The sequence below is a fragment of the Haemaphysalis longicornis genome, unplaced genomic scaffold, assembly GCF_048455015.1.
Source record: "Haemaphysalis longicornis isolate Haplotype H1 unplaced genomic scaffold, Haemaphysalis longicornis Haplotype H1 scaffold_1, whole genome shotgun sequence".
In the NCBI taxonomy this organism is placed as follows: Eukaryota; Metazoa; Arthropoda; class Arachnida; order Ixodida; family Ixodidae; genus Haemaphysalis; species Haemaphysalis longicornis.
In genome coordinates this window covers 434,179,781-434,200,428 of record NW_027526203.1, presented here as the reverse complement: position 1 = coordinate 434,200,428, position 20,648 = coordinate 434,179,781, and the positions used below count along the sequence as shown (strand labels likewise).

Here is a 20,648-nt window from a genome sequence, read left to right as displayed (position 1 = left end):
AAAAAAAAAAAATTCTTGTAAGCCCCTTCTAAGGTTTTCTCCTGCCTTTTTTAATTTACACACCATCTCTTGCCCCGAATCCAGACCCCTCATTTGAGCAGTGGGAGGGTCGGAGGACCAGCTCCAACCCTGTTAACCAACATCTGGCAGACCGGGCAAGACAGTCCAGGGCTTCCAGGACTAGGGTGCCTCGATTCACGCGTGCACGGCGGCGCTGGCATCGAGGCACCCTATCCTGGGGCGGTATTCTCGTAACTGTCCCCACTGTCCCTTTTGAAAACATCCCTTTTGCGCCCCTTCCTCGTGACGTACTTCCGGTTAAGCAATGAGCGTTGTCAGTAGGTTTGCCGCGCTTGCGTTACGTCACTTCCAGTTGTTTGCTTTTAGCCAATCAGGGCTTTCCAAAAAAGACACTTTTGAAAGGGACGCAAAAGGGACAAAACTCGAGAATACCGCCCCAGGACTAAGGAGGTCCCCCACCTAGCGGTCAACTTCAACTGCTGTGATGATGATGATGATCATGCTATTGGTTTCCCCTTTGTAGCGGGGTGATTACATGTCATCTTACCAAAAAGGACTAATAAACCTATGTTTTATACTCTTGGTTTAATACTAGCGCTGCTGAGGGCAGGCACAAAAAGCTTATTGGGCACAAAATACTTTTTTTTTCTGTTACAGGTGGTAACTGCCCTAGGCAATATTCTCCTCTTTGCTTTTCGTCCACCAGCATTCTAATGCTTTCCACCAGTATTCTAATTCTAATGCTTAATAATTTCCTCTTGTCGAGAGGGCTTTTTTGAACGCCCTAAACTAACGGGGGATTGTCCGCGCCAGTGTGCGGTCATTCGTAATTTAACCAATCACACCGATCTAGGTGGTCATTGACAAGGTGATGTCACTGGGTGGCGTTTCTGGAACCCTAAATAAACGAAAATCCCGATGTCTTGGGGTCGGGTTCGTGCCTTCTCTCGGGTGTTGTTGTGCGTCGGCTATGCCGACTAGCCTTTGCAATGAAGATACACCACATAGGTCGATTCTCGTGTGCTTAGGTACCATGTGCCTTCGGTTATGTCGAGTAGTTTTGTAACGAGTTTGCACACTTTATGCACAGTCTTTGTCAAAATTTTCTAGGCCAAGCCGGAAACGCGCAGGACGCCGAAAATTCAATATGCAAGCTTACTCACAGAGCGAAGCTGAAATGTTTTATGCCGGAAAGCCAGAGAAAACGTTTTTCTTTCTTACTGTCATGACATGTTTTTTTCAAATTTAAAGGTAAAGATTATTCATTGAATTCTTTGTAGTCGAGAAGGCTCATGATTGGTCTAGAAAATTTTGACAAAGGGTGTACGTTTTGTAATAACGAACCCTTCGACTCCTCTACTCCCGCCTCTGGCGGTGCTCGGAAGATTTTCGGCCCAATCTACATACCTCTGGTCTGCAGCCCTACGGACGCGCGTTTTAAGAGGACCAACTGGAGGGGAAGAGAGACTTTGCAATACTGAGAGCAGCATTTACTTTAGCGTAAAAGTGCTTCTCTTGTGTTTTGCGGTGGCTTTTCGTTAACGGGGGAAGCTGCAAATAGCTCATATAAGCACAAATATTTGAAGAAGAGGCACAATGACAAATCGTACAAGTCACGCACTGCGATTTTGCGCATTGCTTATATTTCATTATCCAGCTGCATTTTTTTTCCTGCATTTAACTTCACTTCGTCGTAATTCCATGCGAGTTAAACCTGTGCTACACGGCTGTTTAGAGGGCCTTGCGAAGGCCTTCGAATCAATTGTCTATCGAAAATTGTCTATCGATGTCTTGCAAGTGCACCCTATGTATTGAAAATACAAAGGGTGCACTTGCAAGACATCGTTCGACTGTTGTCATGTAGCACAGGTATTAAGTAACGTCCGTCTCGAGGCAATTATATGTTTTTGGGCGGGAGGCCCGGCCAAGGAGGGTCTTAATGTGAGCTAATCTCAAGACAAAAATTATAGGGCCATTCCGTGAAGTGAACCCACATTTCCCGTGAGCGCATTTTCTCTCATTTCTGCCGTCATTGTTTATCCAATTATTCTCCACTTGTTTATCGAATTGCGTGACTATTTCTGAAGAGTTTTGCGCGACGGAGCACCGCTTGGTCGTACACAGCAAACTACGCGATTTGAACGTTCCCACCTCCAGCGCCACACACTTGCTATCCTGGGTGTTGCCGAGCAACGCGCTTTCTCGCTCGCGCGGCATTCCCTCGTCTATGGCCTTGAATGATAGGCTTGGTGCCTTGCAAACGATGTTGCCTCGCAACGGCGCGTGCCATCGGAAAATGAAAATGGCGCTGTTTCAAGTGAGCTGCATACACCCGCAACGTGAATCTTCAAAATGAGGGCATATACGCTCACGCGAAAGAGGGGTTAATGACAGACATCAAGCTACGCCCCTTTGTCAAAAGTCCAACAGCGAAGGCGCAGGTCACTTGAACGGGTAGGATGGAGCATCACCGGCAGCTTGAAAGGCTGGAACGTCCCGTGCCTGCGATGGCTATGAATAACACCAATCCGGTTAGAAGGCCATCGGCCACGCTGCCTTATGCGTATCATGTGATTTACCAGGCTATTCCCTGTTTTGACTTCCGCATGGTGTCGTTTTTTAGTACTTTACCATTCACATCACCAGGCTTCCGAATGATGATTCATCTCTAAGGCTTTCTTTTGGTATGGTTGATGTGAACCACCACCAGACTGGGGCATGCAATTTTACCCGCCCACAGGGACGAACGCCTCGGGCACTGAACTGTTGACAAAGGTTGCAGCGACTTTGGCTTTATTCCCTTGTATCAGTGGCGCCTACAAGTCACGCGCAGTAGTTCCATGAGGCTGGGGTTCAAGCCGCCAGCGGTGGGGCCAGAATGGCTCAAAGGTGGTACTCGGGTCTGGAAGTTAGGGACCGGGCGCACGGGGATGATAACCTAGGAGGAAAATTTATAGAGCATGTATAGAAATCAACGCATACCAGGTCAGAGTCACATGAGGGAATAAAATAACTTAAGTTGGTAATTTCGGAAAGAAAACATGCTGAAGCCAGAAAGGATAGAGAAATTCCAGCCCGCACAGGAGAAGGTGGTTCTCCACGCTGCATTCTGCACCCACCGGCTGCGCCTTTTGTTCATCAGGGACATGCTGGGAGAATGGACAGAGGCCCATGTTCAGTTCCGAGAGAGCCCATGCGAGAGTGAGCACCCAAGAGCTGTGTAGAGGAAACTGCTCAACCGAGATAATGTCGACCATGCCGGGAACATCAGTGCATGAGTAAAAATTCAGACCGCGGGTTTTCCTCTGGGGGAGGCAGTTGGCTGTTCGCATTCTCGCCACTGGGAACCCATGCAAGGGCGTTCGCAAACGGCCCCGCCATCACCCAGGCGTAAGGGGAGACAGATGAAGAGAGACACATCAACAATCACAACAGCAACAAATTCTGTATTTCACTCACGTCTTCAAGAAAACAACAATAACATAAAATGGGTGGTTGAAAGCGTGAAACGTATTACACTTTTCTGGTCAGCAGTTTTTTTTCCCCGGGATGTTAACGGAACGCGTACACTCCGGCAGAAGCCATTCCTACAATGTAACGGTAACAAAACGGACAACAACTCGAACGTACGGTTGCGGGCGACGGCATGCCGCATCACACGGCTTTGGTCGGGTGGGCCGCCGACGCTGCCCCAGAGCTTGGCCGGTGCGAACCTCCCTCCTTGCGAGCCTAATCGGCGTTAGCTGAAAGAGAGCGCGAATTCCGTCGCCTCCACCCGTGACGTGCTGGGCAGTGCCAGCTGGCAGCCTGTCAGACGCACGTCACCGGGCACATGGCTCGCGGCGGCCGGCGGCGCCGACGTCACTGGCGCAGAGAATGGAATCTAGCGCAAGCAATGTGAGTACGCCACAGGGACGTCCCTGGCTTCGCATGATGGCCTGTCGGCGGCCAAACAGCAGCTGGGTTCGCCCGTGCAAGTTGCTGGGACAGCGTCAACGCAGTGGAGCGCGGAGAGGGTGGCGGGGTTTGAGGCGGATATCGGAGCTAGAGTCTGGCGAGCGCCGCGAAGAGCACCTCACGCGGCACTTGCGCGGACGCCACGAGACCTGTCTTGTGTACTCGCCTCGGGAATTCCGCGCGCACAGCTCCCGTTTTGTACTATGGACATGTATTGGTTCCCTAAACATCGAAATAGCCTCGTTTGTAACAATGCTCTAGGTGAAAAATGTCGATAAAAATAAAACTGTCTAAAGACTAGAGCAACCTTGACTTTACGATACCGGTGCCAAAAAACACGTGTATTGTTTCCTGCCTGGTGGTTTTGGTGTATGCATCGTATGTACACGCGCTGGTATATTATTTATATATATATTTATAATATGTATATGTCGAGTAAAAAACAATAACGTGTAAAAATAACCGAATGCCGAAGAACTCAAGTCACGAAGGCCGATCTGACGTTTGCGAAGAAAAACGGATGTAAAGAGAGGAAGAAAACGATGCTGGTTTGTGGAATGTTCGATTCTCCCTGCAGGGCGCCATCCACGAGAGCGCAGTAACGGGGTTGGTCTAGCCACCAAGTGACGGGGAATGTTGCTGGAAGGCAGTGGGGGAGGATGTGTGCCGCCGCGTCTGCTGTACACAAAAATACGAAGGCAGGCTCTTCTCTTTGTACATGACTTGTCAAGAGCGTCTCTCTCTCCTTCTCTCTTTTTGTGAGTCTGCGAGGCCAATCGCCAAGAACTTCTAACCGACTGACCGCCGATCTTTAATATGCAGGACACCAGAAGATGAAAAAGAAGGTGAATACAGCACACCAAGCAAACTAGGATACTACACTACGTGGAATACAAGCGTCGCCTCCTCTGCACCGAGCAACACATATAACATTTGACTAGATTCACAGCAAAATAGACTCGCGAAACATTCTTTTTTTTTTTCAACAGGTGCGCTCAGAGGGCCGGTATATTATGTACGGCGTGTATATCATGTATATGATTATATATCCGAAAAGAAGGCGCATAACCCGAACGTGTGTGGGATCCTGGAATACGAAACGGGGGCAAGCTGGCTGACTAGATGTGCCAAAGGGGCTACGAGTAGTGTGGAGCGGCGCTACGCTCCGGGTTCTTTGCGGCCCCGGTTCTGGCGAGCCGCGGGCTCCGACGGGGTTTCGGCGGCGGGGTGTACGCAAATAAATAGCGCATGAAAGGTGATAGTGAGCCACACACAAAAACGTTATACAAATCCTAAAAATGTTCACAAGTGCAATGCAAACAAATGCCGCCATTCCAGAGTGTGCACACGACAGGACTAGAAGGACAGAGGTTACAGACAGAGTTGGCTACAGAGTGGCGCTCGTGGTCGTCGGACTAGTCCCCGGACACGCACACACAGACACACGCACAGAGCGCTGGAGGGACGCATGGGTGAGGAGGACGAAGAGAGGCCGGCCACGGAGACACACGAAAACAGACGCTATCACAACGATCATTATTGTGAGACGGCCGGAGACCGAAGGCAGATTGACACATGAGACAAACGAGGGAGGGTGATCTGATGTGCGACTGTTCGCGGCGGCCTCTAGAAGGGCAGGCTGGAGACGAACATGTTCTCGATGACCGTCGGCGCGGGCACCAGGTCTTCGAGCTTCAGGTAGAAGATGCGCTGCAGGCCCTGGACGCTCAGGCTGCGCAGGTCGGGCAGCTTGGCCAGCAGCCGCGAGAAGTAGTGCGGCTTCTTCTGGGCCTCGCTGTTGTAGGTCACGTGGTCCCGCAGTGACCCGATGATCTTCATCTGCAGCCGCTCCACCTTGGCGCCGTCCTTGAGGCCGTGCCGCTCTGTGGGGAGAGGGAGAAGACGGGGACCGTCACCCCTGCCGTCGCGTATCTGCACGCGCTGGACGCCCTCCGCCGCCCACGGTTTTCCTAAGGTCTAGAAGGGCACAGCCAGGGCAGCCTGTCGGTCGAACTGCCCAGCTCAGTGGGCCTTTGCGAGAGTGGATATTTGCGAGACGTCTAAGCGTGCAACATAATGAAATGCGGTCTAGTCATCTGGCTCTACAGGCAGTCGACCTAAGCCGCGGAACACGAACATCTCTGCTTCGTGGACTAACCCTGATTCTTACTTCTGCGTTACGCTCGCGGGAAACTTGACGAATACGACGTTATTTATTCATTTAAAAACGCTTCAGCGATGAAAAAAATGCAAACAAATCTTCGAAGCCTATTGAACAACCCTTAAACGGGCGAGTCCTACATCAGCGAAACGTTGACTGTGCCATTATAACTTGCGCTCTATTACAACTCGGTTAGTCAAGCTTCCTCGTCCTCTGCTGCATGGATTGGTGACCAACTGTTTAATGCCGAAAATGGCCTATGCGGCATTTCCGCGAGCTCTCCCGCTTCTCACTGGTGCAAGAGTAGTTAAATCGTTTTCTCGATGAACGCGCTTCGCTCCTGCTAAGCATATCCCTTGCCTTCGCATGTGCACACAATCGGTAATTTTATACTCCTACGGGTTCAACAAAATTCCGAGCTTGGGATTTTTCTTGTGAGAAGAGTGCAACATATAACGAGGGGCACAGCCAATTGAGGGAACGATGAGCGGTTTCAGATCCACTGCCGTGTCCCGTATCTAACTGTCTGCCACCTATATTTTGGTCTGCTCCTCCCGGTGGTGCGCACTTTAATAGTCTCTAGAAATCACGGCTGCCCTGTGATGTGTATGCGTGCACTGCCAACTCTATCCGCTCACCTGTGACCAGAGTCAGCGCTGCGAGGCAGGCGAACGCAGAGATGTCAATCTGCATGGCGTGCAGACTTCGCGAAAACTCGAAGATGGCGGCCAGCCACTCCCCGAAGATCCGCTCGCACTGCGTCCTGTGCAGGACGATGCCGTTGCAGAAGGTGAACTCGTCGTCTTCCTGTCGGATCCTGTGGAGCAAACAAACGGAAAAAATGTGTTATTCACGGGTTTTCAAAGCTCATTGACAGGTGTGTTGTGCCGTGGAAAATTACATGCGATGCAAAAATAACGCGGGGAGAAAAATGGCATCGGAAATGGGAAGTTTCGGCTAACGCCGCGGCTTAGGCCGATTATAAACAAGACATAAATACAAGTTGGTTTTCTACGGCACTGTTAGCAGTGGGTAATCGATCGAATAAGGTATTTAAGGTCAAATTCGCCTAGTATCTCAAGCGTGTGGTTGATTGTCATATTGAAACGTCGACACTTATTTTGGTAAGTTCCGACTACAACAGCGGACAGCGACATTTCAACCTGAATAAAAGATTCCAAAGCCCCGCCCGGTTTTGTTACCTAAGTAGTAACACGAATTCCAACAGATAGCGATTTTGAGCATTTTTCCCTCTTCTTTCGACTTCGTACTTAACTAACCGGCAATGCAAATAGGCTTCATTTGTAAGTAGGCTATCTTATTTGCTCAGTTTGAATTTGCAGACAACGGGGGGACTAAGTTTGCGTTAATTCGGTATTCTTTGGAAGTTAGGTGGAGGGCGATTGTAAGAAAAGAAAATCGCATTACGTGCTGATTTTTTATCGCTCTACCGCTGAAATTTCCAGATTTACGAGAGAATCCGAGGATGGGTACGAACGAGCGACCGAGTTGATTCCTGTCCCGTTCTGCTCACCTGTAGGCCAGCCGGAGCGCGAACAGCTCGAGACTGGCAGACTGGAACAGGAGCTCTTGGTCACTCTTCTCTAGCTCGTTGAATCCTGGAATCTTTTCCGAAAACGTCTTGATGACATCGACCGAAGAGGTGAGCAAGTTGTAGAACTGCTGAACCTCCGCCGCCGTTCTGCGACTTTCGTCCACGGGCATCTCCTGGCACTGCATGCAGTAAACGCGGAATGACACTGGAGATCGCGTGTACACGCGAAGAAAGCCGCGTCGGCAAAGACTGCGATGTCGTTATTATAATGCGATATGACCTAGGTGCACTGAATACTCTACACTCAGAGTAAAAACATGAGTGGGCAGAAAAACACGCCTGTCTCGCGACTGTCCGAAATATTACCCCAAGCCAGATTGCAAGGGTAGCGTGGCATAACGTTTTCAAACGGTGTATACGAGTTGTCCGCAATATTGGTAAGAGTGCATATTTACAATCGCCTTAGGTGAGCTGACTGACTTTCTTCTCCTTTCATCGTTACTGTCGGCGCAAGAATAAACAGTTATGTGCGTGACACGAACAATGTGCGCGACACGAACGAAGTCACAACCATTTACAACCCTATAAGCGGTCATAAAAAGGAACAAGAAATAAAATAAAGGACTATCCACTCATAAAACAACGCGATTTTTCCCGAGTGGAAACTTCGCCTGAGTCGATCCATCAGTTTGCTACAGCTTTGGCTTGAAAACGCTGTGGTACCAGTTGTAAAGATAGCGCAGAAAGGCTTTAACCCACGGCCATCGGTTGTGCTTCCAGCTGTCCCGCGTTACATCCCTGCGCGGAGTACTCGAACATGAGGTGCCCGTACACGCGCTTTAGCCGTGCACGCCCTCATTCTGTCTGATAAAAGCCCCCCAACGCTAGCAGCGGGAAAGAGAGGGAGGTCGTCCCCTTACCAGCGAGTAATCCCTGTTTGCGAGGTCGGGCGAAGTGTCCACGTGGGCCCTGACCAGAGCTGTTATGAGGCTGACGGGTGGCGACGGTGGTGACTCCTGGGGACTCTTGGGCTTCGAAGGCAGACGGCCTCGCCGGCCCTTCAGGCTGTCCGTTCGCACCACTGCACGGAGGCATCGGCATGAATCGTCAAGAATTCCCGCAAAGGAGACTGCCGCGTTGGAATGACCTATATTGTAACCCTGGACTGTACTATACACGAGGAAAGAGGTAGGAAGCATAAATGTAAAAAAAAAAAAAGATGTCGGGAATTGAATTGACACCGACAATACCTCATTCCCCTTTCAGATATACGATAAAATTGAAATTGCAGAATTCAATACAGAAATAAACATAATGGATAACAAATGCACAAATAAAAATAAAAGACAAAACATTAGCTCATGTGAAAGTGCAGCAAAATTACACAAAGAACTCAGAATAAAGTGCGCCGCAGTGGCCCACACCTGCCGTTCCCTGTCGTTGCTCTAATACAGAAAAGCTCGTGACGGTATACAAACGCAACAATCAATATGCACTCACACGCTTGTCAGGAAATGTATAGTGACGTACAGAAAGCTGTTTCAGAGGAGCTTCCCTCGTACAATGGTTGAGGAGGGAGCTCTCTTCCCTGCCTTGCGCGTGGAGTTTCGCTTTTCTTCGAATATACCTCCTGGCACTATCAAGTCTTCAAGAAAGGCGTAGTCTATCACCACCTGGTAGTCTTGGTACTGGCAATTCTCATGCCCTGGCACATTATCCTTCACCCCAAAATTATGTGGCTATAACGACTCTGCTATAACGAAGAACTTATGACTTGACTACAATGTGACCTGCGCTGTGACATTATACGCAATGAAAAGTGTTATGCTTGCATTGCGCAGCGTCACATCGCAGGCTGAAGTTTTCGAGTGAAACTGTCATGTGATGGACCTTCCCGCTTACGTACTTTTGGTACCTTGATCGTAAGGGCCGGGAATTGTCGTGCGTTGTGGCCAAGCAGACTCACGGGTGATTCTATGAGTAAGCGACTGGCTATTGCTGCTATTGCATGGCGGCCTTTCTTCGTCTTGAGTCTTCCCACCCATGCAGTAATTTGAGGATCCTGACCTTAGACTTCTTGCCTTTATCTGTACAAGGGGGCTCCAACGCAGGGCAGGAAAGCAGGAACCGTATACTGCCTTGGTTACCGCCGGATGGCATGTATCAGAGATTATAAGATTTGGGTTTAATCTGCCGAAGTCAACAACTCGGCTACGACGCGCGCCGAAGTGGTGGGCTACGGATCAATTTATGCCCCCCGGGATCTTCAACGTGCTCCGACACCACAGACAAAAACGGTTTCGTTCCGCGCCTCAACCAGAAAAACCGACGCCGCCAAGATGCAACGCGCGTCCTCGTGCTCAGAAGCACAACGCCTTAGTAATTGAGCCACCAAGGCGGTTATATACCTAAGTGGCTCCAGCCTAGATTACAAAAAAAAAAGTATACAAGCAAAACAAAGGTGCAATTGTACGCGCCGTCAACCCGGAGTTTCACAAGACGTTCTAAGTTTCGTTTATACTCCCCTTGAATTCTTCGCATTTTGAATCATTCCGGCGATAGATATTGAAAGCTAAAAAAACGCTCTTCTGAAGTAGCCTAATGATGATTTGAGTACTGTAGCAAGTGGTTGCTGCTTTATTGCGTGTGCACGGCTTCGTGCCCTCCAAATGTTGCAGTCGCTTTCATCGCCGAAAAAGGTAACCAAAAGGGTACTCACCCTCTTTCACCATTCCGACGGCGAGGCATTTTTGGAACCTGCAAAACTGGCAGCGGTTCCTTCTCCTCTTGTCTACTGGACAGTCTCTGTTAGCAAGGCACACGTATTTGGCTCCTTTTTGAACTGTCCTCTGCACAGAAAGAAGCAAAGGGCGATTCTTGGCTTCCTTAAATTGTAGTAGCATTATCCTAGTTTGGAAGCGCTGCGACGGCCTTGATACATATTATGTTCAGACTGTGAGTTACTTTTACCAACAATGCTGCTGAATTTAGCCTGCACTTGCTGCTGTACATCAGTATTTTCTGAGACGAATACCTGGCGTCTACAGAAAACATGCAAAAGCAAGGATGATTTCGTTACATCTTGTTAATAAATATCAAGGTGTATACCAGCAAATAAGTCTTGATAATCTTCACGCAAGCATTGAAATGCGTGAAGCAGCCTGTTCCCCCTGCAACCTTTTCTCGTGGGGATCAGTCCAATTATATCAAACTTTGGGAAACCCTTGTATAGCTACTCCAACTTTAGACGATGGACAATAAGAAGAGATTACAGCACATATCGCCATGCATTGCTTGTATATTCCTCGTCCGTTGTTGAACGCACGTTGGCATGTTTCTCTTCCATGGGGGAGGGGAAGAGCGAATGTGCAAGGCGTTAGTTGGTGAGTAGACGACGCGAGTTAAACGGCGGAACAACAACTACTACAAAAAAGGTTCTTCTTGCCTCCTCTTTCTTTTCCTTGTCCTTTTTTGTATCTATTTTCCCCTCATGCCGCTCAAATTTGAATTCGCTCAAAGTGCTTACTGGGGCTCTTCGATTTACAGTCTCGGACTCACGGCGGACTTCCCTTAGAAGCAGTCCGGTATTCGATTTTCCCATGTATCCCTATGGCTTCAGGGAATCCTCGGACTACCTGCGGACTATCCGCGGTGAGTCCTAGACTGTAAATCGAAGAGCCCCACTGTCTACTGCAATAATAATTACTAGAGGGCTTCTCAAACTTAACCCGCGTTGTTCTGCTCCCCCCTCCTGTTTTTTTACAGCTCCCGTTTGGTGTTCCTTCCAGCCAGCGCGTATACCAACTGTGGCAAGCGCTCACCTTGAAGAAGCCCTTGCAGCCTTCGCAGGTCCTGACGCCGTAGTGCTGACAGGCGGCGTTGTCCCCGCACACGGCACATAGCTGGTAGGACGGCGTAGCTGGCGGCGGTGATGAGGCAGTGCTCGAGCCCGATGCTGGCGGCGTCCCGGGGGCCGACGGAAGGGCCAGCCGCGCACTGCACCACATGCGTGGGAGACGTCAGCCACCCAGCCACGCCAAAAACCCAGTGAAGAGTCGAAAGCCCGCCGGCAGACGGTTCACGAAATATCTCCGAAAAATTTCACGAATACCCCATCTTCAGTTCCAGGGATTCAGAAAACGTGGGCGGAGTTTGCGCGGTACACAGAAAGGCCACAAATTTGGAGAGGTTGCATGACATTAATTTCTATTCTGTAAGAAATGTCTTTTATGCGATACTTAATTGATTTTCGCTTCCGATGTTTCAAAATCTGACAGTGTAAAAGATCTAAATTGACAGCAGGATGAGAAGTTCAGCATGATAACACGAAGCAGTCAACTCTCGGGCTGAAATTAATACTCATCATGATGGTCGAAGCGGAAATACCCTTTTTATAACTGACAATTACGTGTTGGCTACTTCCTCGGGGGCTCCAAAAGGAAAGCTTCTAGCATAGCATCTAACATGCGACTGGCTGCGTAAAAATGTTGAAGTCCGCGGTAACTCAGGTCAGCTACAAGCCAAAAAAAAAAAACGACGATATTAGCTGCCCAAGGGCACTTCACGTTATGGGGTCAGTATACTGTGAGCTGTTCTCTTTGCATGTAATGAACAAGTTGCTGTGGGACGATTGCAGAGTGTTCAACAAATCTTCGTGTAGCCAAACACCCATAAGATTGCAGCCAAGCTCTTGATTATTCAAAGAATGCTTATCTTCTTGTCGTTGCAATGCAGCTGCACTAACTGCAAAATAAATTTCACAGCGGCATGCATACGAGAGGTGGACATACGCCTATGCAGGCAAGTCGGTCAAGGGAGAGAACCTTCTACTTGAGGCTCAGGTACAGGCACAGAGTCGAAAGCCAGAGGGCGGAGGACGAACTCATATTGAACTGCTGCTGTCTTTTGGCACTCGGTATGTGCGAAACGTAACTTTCGAACAACGGTGCACAAGTTCAATCAGCATGAATTCTGGTGGGTTGCTCGCAGTGTGGCCCGCAGTATGGCCATCAAATGACCTTCCCCTTCAAGTAAATACACCTTCTATGGTGCTCCGAAACCGACTCAAGATAGAAAATTAACCCTGTTAGTACGACAGATAGCTAGAGGTTTCTCTGCAAACAATTTATTTCGCACAATCACTCCCGGCGATCGCTTGCAAGCCTAATCTCGGCGTCACTATACAGGGAACTTGGAATATCGCTGTAGAGTAACTCGAAACAGGAATAACCGATGATACGATCCCCACCGCTTTTTCTAACGTCCATGCACTACGAGTCACCTCACTGTGCATATTATCTCAAAGAAGGCGCTCCTCGCCTCAACCCTTTTTCATATGTCATCGAATGGCAGCTATTAGCGATCTAGCGAGTGCCGCAGTGCAGTGGTCCTGTGTTGGAGCAAAATTCTGGAACATTTTTGCAGTTGAGGGGCAGTGTTATTTGGTGTTGGCAAAACCAACGAGAGTGTTAACGAGAATGTTAATACCCGATATTATTAATAATGAGAATGTCGATGCACGAACACCGGTGGCTGGAACTCAAAGAAAAAGAACCTCAGTGCATTGCACCCTTTTCGTTCCCTTAGTTATATTTTGCTTACACAAGTTCACCTTTGTGATTGCGGCGCGTCCTGAAGGACATACCTGTACAAAAAATTCCAAACGCTTTCCACATATAGCTCAAAATATTTTTTTTTTTCTTCTGATTTTGTGACATTCAAAGCCTTCTCGAACACTGAGCGCCGTTTTTAGAAACCTAGTAGAACCATATTATAAGCGCATATTTCACGTACAGCAAGTTTTTACCTTGAATATTAACTTATCTTACTAGCTCACTATGCATATTATGCTTATTAGTTTAACTATAGTTCATAACACAAGCTGCATGCAGCACTGCGGAGGCTATATTGTTGTCAATAGAGCGCCCACCGAGGGCGTCTAACTCACTGTAAAGGGGGTTTTTGAAAGGACCTTTCAGTCTCCCCTCTCGGCAGGTTGAACCGCAAGGCCCCGGCGCCTATTCACTCTTTCCTTCACGGTGAGTTACGCGCCCACAGTGGGTGCTTTATTGACAACAATGTAGCCTTGAAAGTGCTGCATGCAGCTTGTGGTATGAACTATAGCCGTCAAAAAAATTTCTGCCCATAGAAATTCTGTAGGTATGTTTTGCCACAATGCACCTGAATGACCAATCATTGTGCCTAGGAGAGCGAATTCTCCGGATAATGATGCCGGACGTACGATTTGACTCCTCAACACGACCCATCCTATGACATCTCGCAATGAAAAATGTCATGATGGCATTGCGTAATGTCACAGCGCGGATCACGCGTTTGTAGTTAAATCGTATGATGGGCCCCTTCATTGGCCTACTTCGCTCGATTGGCCATTATTATTTTCTGGTGAATGGCATTTTGATGAAGCTGACCCGCGGGTATTTTTAAGAGTGTACGTTTTTGTCAAAAGCTGCTAAGCCATTCTAAAAGTTAATAGGCCACAATTAATTCAAAATGCCAGCTTACCTCTCGCGGGAGACGGAAATGTTTTATGCCAGAAATCGGGCGAAAGCCCCTTTTCTTTTTACTGTCACAAAATAATTCTGTCAGACTTAAACGTTAAGCTTTTGCTTTGAATTTTTTGTGGCCCAGAAACTTTCGGCTTTGCCTAGAAAATTTTTTCAACGCGAGGTCATACAGGCTCACGCGTAATGCCCTTTAACTTTGTTTTAAATTTTTTTCATTTGATAAAAGAAAGGAATCTCAGCCTGATTTCTGATTTGTATGATTTTATGCGAGTGCAGTGTGGAATAACAACAGAAAACAAGAAAAATGCAATAAAATGCATCTAAGCGTTTTTTTAATATAAACATCTGTCCCAGTAGCAATGGCAAAGGCGAGTTTAATGGTAGTATAGGTATGTTCGTTCTTTCATGCAGTAGAAGTAAAAAAGAAAAGTAGCGTACAACGAAACCAAAGGGCTTCCAAAAGAGGAGAACACGCGTACTGAAGCGGTACTTCGGGTTTAGCAGCAGTATGAGTGATGAGATTACGCAGTTCTTATGCCCGTTACACCCACCATCCTTGGTGGGCGCAGCAGTAGTTTAAAACGATTAATCCCACTCAATTTACAGCTGTGCACTGTCCTTTTTTCCTTGCACTGATTGCTCCATTTCTCCGTTTAAAAAGTAAAGGCTTGTTTCTTTCGTCATCCCTCCCCCCTGCTCCGCCGCTCTAAAAAAAGTGCCGTCGCAAGAAGTGTTTCGTGGACAAGCGAGAAAACAACGCGGCTGCATCGACGCGCTGATGTGTACATCGCCCCAGCGGCTGCGCCAGCGCCGAGCCGTCAACGGCCCCTCTCACAAAAAGCCCACAACTTGCCGAGTGCGAGAGGGAAAAAAGTTGACCCCGTTAACGCGGGCGGCTTAACGGCGGCCGCTTCAGTCCGAGTATGTGATGGACGCCACGAGCAGGATGATCGCGAGGCATGTGGGCGTCGAGTGTCTTGGACGTCCAACGAACAATCACGGCCCGCTGCAGCTGGACACGCTTTGTGCCGTGAAGAGATCCGCCGTGTCGCCATCCCGCCAAAGAAAAGAACAAAGAGAAGCAACCGCCAGAAAGTGTGGAGTTGGCCGCGAATTAATATACAGCAAAGATGTTTTCGCTGTCACTGTCCAGCGACGCATTCATCATGTTTCGCAGATGCGTTGCGCACAATGTGGCTATCCGCGTCACCCGGAGCCCTTCCGTCGTCAAAGAAGATGGCCGGCCAATCCTGCGGACCGGTCTCCTTGCGCACGAAGGATTAGCGGCGAGAGATGCGCAGCGGGCGAAGTTAACGCAAGGGGAGAACGTCACGAGAGCCAGCGGAGCCCGGTTGACGTAGCATTAGGCTTACCCTTGCACAGCACAGCAAATAAACAATACATTCACGCTCATCTCGTATTTCTCTAGAGCCGTTTTGTAAAACAAAGGCGCCGCTCGTTAAGCTGAATTGTGGAAGTTAGTTTGCTCCGGCAGAGCTGCTTGTGCTCTTTCGACCATGATGAAGGTGACCTTTTGGAGTCGAGGGCGTGCGGGCAGTAAAACAGAGGAGAGTGAAAATTGTGAATCCCAGTTTCACGAGTGAGGATAGGGTTAAATATGTGCAAAGTTTTGCACGTAAGACAATATAAAACTTAATTTAGTGCTGCATCGCATTTTCTGCCTTTTCAGTACTAAAAAAAAAAAAACCCCACGCAGTACTTGCGGCTCCGCGTACATCGCGGTGGCTACGCCTGGTTGTGAGCACGCACACAAGGCCGTTTACGGCTTGTGATTTCAATTGGATTGTGCAAAATACTTTGGATGCGGTCTCAGGCTTGTTCGTACATAGGGCAATGTAAATATAGCCTCCTTACGGGACCACTGAAGGGAGTTGCAAAAGTTGCCTAATTAATTTTCCAGAATTACCCTGATATTCTGAATCCTTCCTCCACTCGAGCCTCCAGTGAAGGAGATCCTTGAAATCGATTTACCCGTGCATAAGCACTGCGGAATCCCCCTTAGCTGAGTAGCGGGAGTAAATGGAGTGGAGGAGGCACTCAGAACACGGACCTTAGAGTCGAATGCGTATAGTTCTGACTTCTTCCTGGCGATTTAGGCACAACCGTCCCAGCCGACCTGCTGACGTCAGCTATGACGACACACCCTCAAATCCACAGGGTGAAAGTTAACAGTTTGCAATCACAGAATCCTCGCCTGTGCGCAAAGAAGCAAAAGCATTAAAATAAGCAAAAGCACTACGAAATAGCATAAGAAGCAAGCAAAAGAAGCAAAATCACTACGAAATAGGCGAAAAATGTGAAGGTTTCGCATCTAGACACTGCGGGGTGCCTGGTGTTTTTTCTCCTTCCGGGAGTTACAGATAGGCTGAGTCTCTAAACTTCCCCTAAATGAACTAAATAAGTAATTTATGCAAGGCAGCCACAGATAAGCGTTCAACAAACTCATTAATCTGTCTCTTCAATCGCCAATATGAGGCCTGTGTGCCATGTTCTTCAAGTTGTGTGCGCCGTGAAATTCACGGGTAAAGTTTTCTGCTATGGAGTTTTGTCAGCGGATTTTTGGAAACACTGGCATTTTTCAGTACAACTCATACAAAGTAATTATGCGAATTATAACATCCACTGCCATGGCTGCCAATTCGTAATTCTCTCCCTTGCATTGAGGGCAATTTTTCCCAGTGTGTTACAACACCACTCACTGATTTCAGCTGATAATGATGGTAATGAATAACAAGGACAAACAAGGATTCGCTACCGGTTGCGTTTAGTGGCAGCAGAGCAGTAGTGGCCCATAACTTTACATGGTCACACGGTCTGGCTCACATGTGCTTGGGGGTAATTCAGCTCGGCCTACTCAAACAACTGAGCAGTTGGCGGGTCCGAAATTGTGCCGCCTGAACGCCGCCCGCTCGGCTGCTACTGGACCCAGGAGTACCCGTCCTATAAGCTGAATGACTTGGCCGGAGGGGGATGTATAGAGATCGGTTAAGTGAAATAAGGCGCTGTGGCGTGCGGGAATGGTCTTATTCACAGTAAGCGTTTGGTATGAAACATGTGTTGAAGTATCCAGCTGCTGCTGCGCGGTGGCCACTTCGCAGCTGAATACCGCTGACGACGAGGGTATACCGGTACAGTGAGTTGCTAAGTGTCGCACGTTCGCATTTTATTGCGTACTTATAATAAATGCCCAACACGTCGCACGAGCATTTCGGAGGTGACCAAGGTCATTTTAACGGAGTACTTGCGTTAAAACTAACGCGTGAATGTATTTTGTATGTTCGGCGCTGAACGCGGCTGGTCGGGCCCTCTTAGCCAAAGAGGTGAACATTTTCCTGGGAATTGGGCACGGGCTCACCTGGGCTCGGCCGCCTTGATGAGCTGTGGCTTGCGGGCCTGCGGCCACGAGCTGCTTCCGGGGCTGGGCAGTGGCGGCGTCAGGTCTCCCGGGAAGGAGGCGAGCGAGGACGAGGAGCCTGCCGAGACGAGCGAGAAGCTGGAGCTCTCCGAGGGCCCCGGGAACACGAGGCCCTTCTGGAACACGGGCGGAGACGGGTGCAGGTAGCCCGAGAAGCCGGCCTTGGCGTGCTCCTGCTCGGCCTGGTACTGCATGTAGCAGCTCGAGCTCTGGTACGAGGGCGGCTCGCTCTTGTAGAACTCCTGCGACGTGGTGGCCATGGTGGGCGGCGTGAAGGGCGGCCGGTATCCGGTGGGCGGCTTCGGCGCGAAGCCGCCCACGGACACCTGGTAGGCCTCGGGGCTGCCAGCCTCGGCCGGCAGCTCGGCGTCGGAGCGCAGCTCTTCGAACTTGAATGAGAACACTCCCGAGTGTGTGATGTCCCGCCTGTACCTGGAAGCAAGGGGCGCTCGCTGAAGAGCCTGGCCGGCCCAAGGGGGGGCGCGCGCTGAACCCACCTGGGCGAGTAGGTCTCCTCGAAGCTGGGCAGGGCGGAGGGGTTTGCGGGGGAAATGCTCAGGGGGGCCAGGGGAGTGGGCTGCTCGGAGAGGGGGGGACTGCTGACCACCGGGAAGCCCGACTGGAACATTTCCTGGTAGGAGGACACCTCTCTCACCACGCTGCCGCCGAATACCTCAGAGGGAACCTGCGCCCCCACCAAACGGAGATCGGGGAGCGTGAGCTCCTCGCCCAGCGATAACGACTCCTCGGATGTGAACGAGGATGAGAGGTAGTCGGCGTGCAAGAGGCTGCTCGTCGAGCTTAGCTCTGCGCTCTGCAAACGAACAGCGGACGATCCAATGTGAGTGCGTCGGCAGCGCCAAGAGCGCAGGCAGGCCGGGCCGAGCGCTGCCTGCGCGCTTTTCCTCAAACGGGCGCTGCTCGGAGGTCTTAGGCCAATGGCTCCGCGACAAGGGTCGCGCGCGCTGGCGAATAATTTCGGCGAACGGCACGCGAGCAGCTCCCGGAAACATCTCGCAGCCGCCGCGGAACAGAGCTTCGCCGCCAGTGCGCTCTCTCTTCCGCGGCGTCTACGCGCGGCACATTGCAAGAGAAACGATGACACATGTACGCCTCAAATGGAAACTTCATGCGTTCAAGGCTTACATATACTCAAAGCGCACGTACAACAAAGGCAATCAAGCATACTGGCATCTGCACAGCAAGCACAACGAAAGTCACACTAAGCTTATCCAACTCACCGGGCAGGAAATATGCGCAAAATACAATTTGAAACAAACATAGCACAAATGCAAAAGCTACAGTAAACTTAACCACAGCACATCTTTTGCACAGCTCTCCCCAAGCCCCGAGACAGCGGGAAGATTTGCGAGGACCAAAGGAGGTTAACTACGCCACAACCAGGGGAGGCCCAACAACACGGCCAGTGGCCGGGAATGAATACGTGGCAGGCGCGTGAAGCTAGGCCATGGATCAAACGAGGGTCCGGTCGGGCACCCCGCTACTGGTAGCCCCTGAGGTCAGCCTTACGTGAGGTCTGCCTACGAAACCGTGCCAGGCGCCTTGGATGCGAAGAGCCGCGTCCAATTCCATCCGCGGCTGTCTGTCTTCGCAATGGAAGCGAGCGCAGCCGCGGGTTGCATATAATCGGTCGCCTCAAGGATTACATGTCCAGCGGCGATGCGCGGTTCGCAGGTGCCAGAAACAATGAGGGACGCGTGTCATCGCGAGGGAAGAGGGCGAGGAGGTGGCGGTGGGGAGAGCCTGTCCAGAAGCGAAGGCAATCGCTAACAAGCGAGCTTAAAAGGCTAGACGTGGTCCGAGTGAGAAGCAGGTGCTGGGCGTGCACACGCCCGTGCTGAGTACGTCACGCGAAGACCAACGTCAAAGGCGCCAATGGGGTGCCATCCGTCTCCCCGAGCGCCGTGGGGGAGAGCGTGTCCACTGAGCTGCGCGCTGCGCGCCCTCGCTGCCAAATGGCACTGACACGAGGTCGAGGCGCTGCTGCTGCTGCTGCGGCAGCCGCATGCTAAGCGATCGCACGTCTCCGCTCGTCATCATCTGCGCCTCTCCGAGGAGGGCGAGAGATGCCTTCGGCAGGCTCGTCCTCGTGGGCACACTGAACCCGTGTCGTTACTACTCCCGTATTAGACGGCGCGACCCTTTGTGCCCACAGGTGGTCGTTCTGTCCTGACTCTCCGCTCAGGAACCGAGGGTTAATAAAGTGCCTGGATTAGCTCCATTAAAGAAGAAATATGTATCAGTTTTATGGTCGCAAGCGTAAGTACGCCGGAGGATCGCTCGGCGACCCAGCCCGCAGAGGGCTGTTTCCTCGGCTGACTGGCGGGTTACGCGTGCGTGACCGCCGCACCACAGTTCGGCGCCTCGTGATAGGTGCGCCCGGAGCTGCCGACTCGGCGGCTCCCGCACCTCATTTGGCTTCATCTGTCTCGAGAAGCGAGGGCACGCGTGTACGCCCCTAGCGAGCCCCGCCTATGTTCTTTCGGCGAGGCACCTTCCCGAGGGCATCGCGCGCGTATCGCAAAAAGCACTCACACTCCGGTCGAGTGCTCCGGGCTGCACAGGACTTTAACAAGGATTCGCCATGAGTGACGTAAGCGAGCGCCACTCGAGGGAGTATTCAAAGCATGGACGGACATCGACGAAACAGTCCGCCCAGATATCAAGCTGCTACGACTCGTATCAAGTCTACTCCCCACCCCCTCATTTATATATCGCCTTACCAATCTGCCATAACAGACATTAGGGAAACCAATTGTTTCAGGAAGATCACCACGATCAGCTTTATGCCGTCTCACTGCGAAAGTTTTAGTTTTCCGCTACAAGTGGAAAGCTAAAAAGTATAAAAAGGCTCTTATTTTAGTCCGCTAAGGATTACGATATTCTGCTGTAACCATTTTATTTGATTTATTTATTTTTGCAACGGTACTAATGTACTTCTAAGAAAAACAATTTCGTGAGCATCCCATGCCT

At 50.2% G+C, this 20,648-nt stretch overlaps 1 protein-coding gene across 11 annotated transcripts in view; it reads right to left on the bottom strand.

Moving 5' to 3' along the window:
- Positions 1 to 2,797: 2,797 nt before the first annotated feature.
- The window catches only part of LOC144155754 (putative nuclear hormone receptor HR38), a 56,047-nt gene continuing 38,196 nt past the window's right edge, over positions 2,798 to 20,648 (bottom strand). For 4 of the 11 annotated variants that reach the window (XM_077687378.1, XM_077687379.1, XM_077687377.1 and 1 more), the window contains 9 exons: positions 18,152 to 18,339; positions 17,595 to 18,086; positions 11,516 to 11,690; positions 10,414 to 10,543; positions 8,615 to 8,775; positions 7,674 to 7,873; positions 6,778 to 6,956; positions 5,630 to 5,861; positions 2,798 to 2,959 (listed from right to left, as the gene is read on the bottom strand). In XM_077687378.1, coding sequence (XP_077543504.1) covers positions 2,905 to 2,959; positions 5,630 to 5,861; positions 6,778 to 6,956; positions 7,674 to 7,873; positions 8,615 to 8,775; positions 10,414 to 10,543; positions 11,516 to 11,690; positions 17,595 to 18,086; positions 18,152 to 18,339 — 1,812 coding nt within the window. In that variant the 3' untranslated portion in view covers positions 2,798 to 2,904. Of the gene's footprint in view, positions 2,960 to 3,447; positions 5,862 to 6,777; positions 6,957 to 7,673; positions 7,874 to 8,614; positions 8,776 to 10,413; positions 10,544 to 11,515; positions 11,691 to 17,594; positions 18,087 to 18,151; positions 18,469 to 19,184; positions 19,668 to 20,648 lie in introns of those variants that run through there. The other 7 variants (XM_077687381.1, XM_077687387.1, XM_077687385.1 and 4 more) reach the window with 7 other exon arrangements.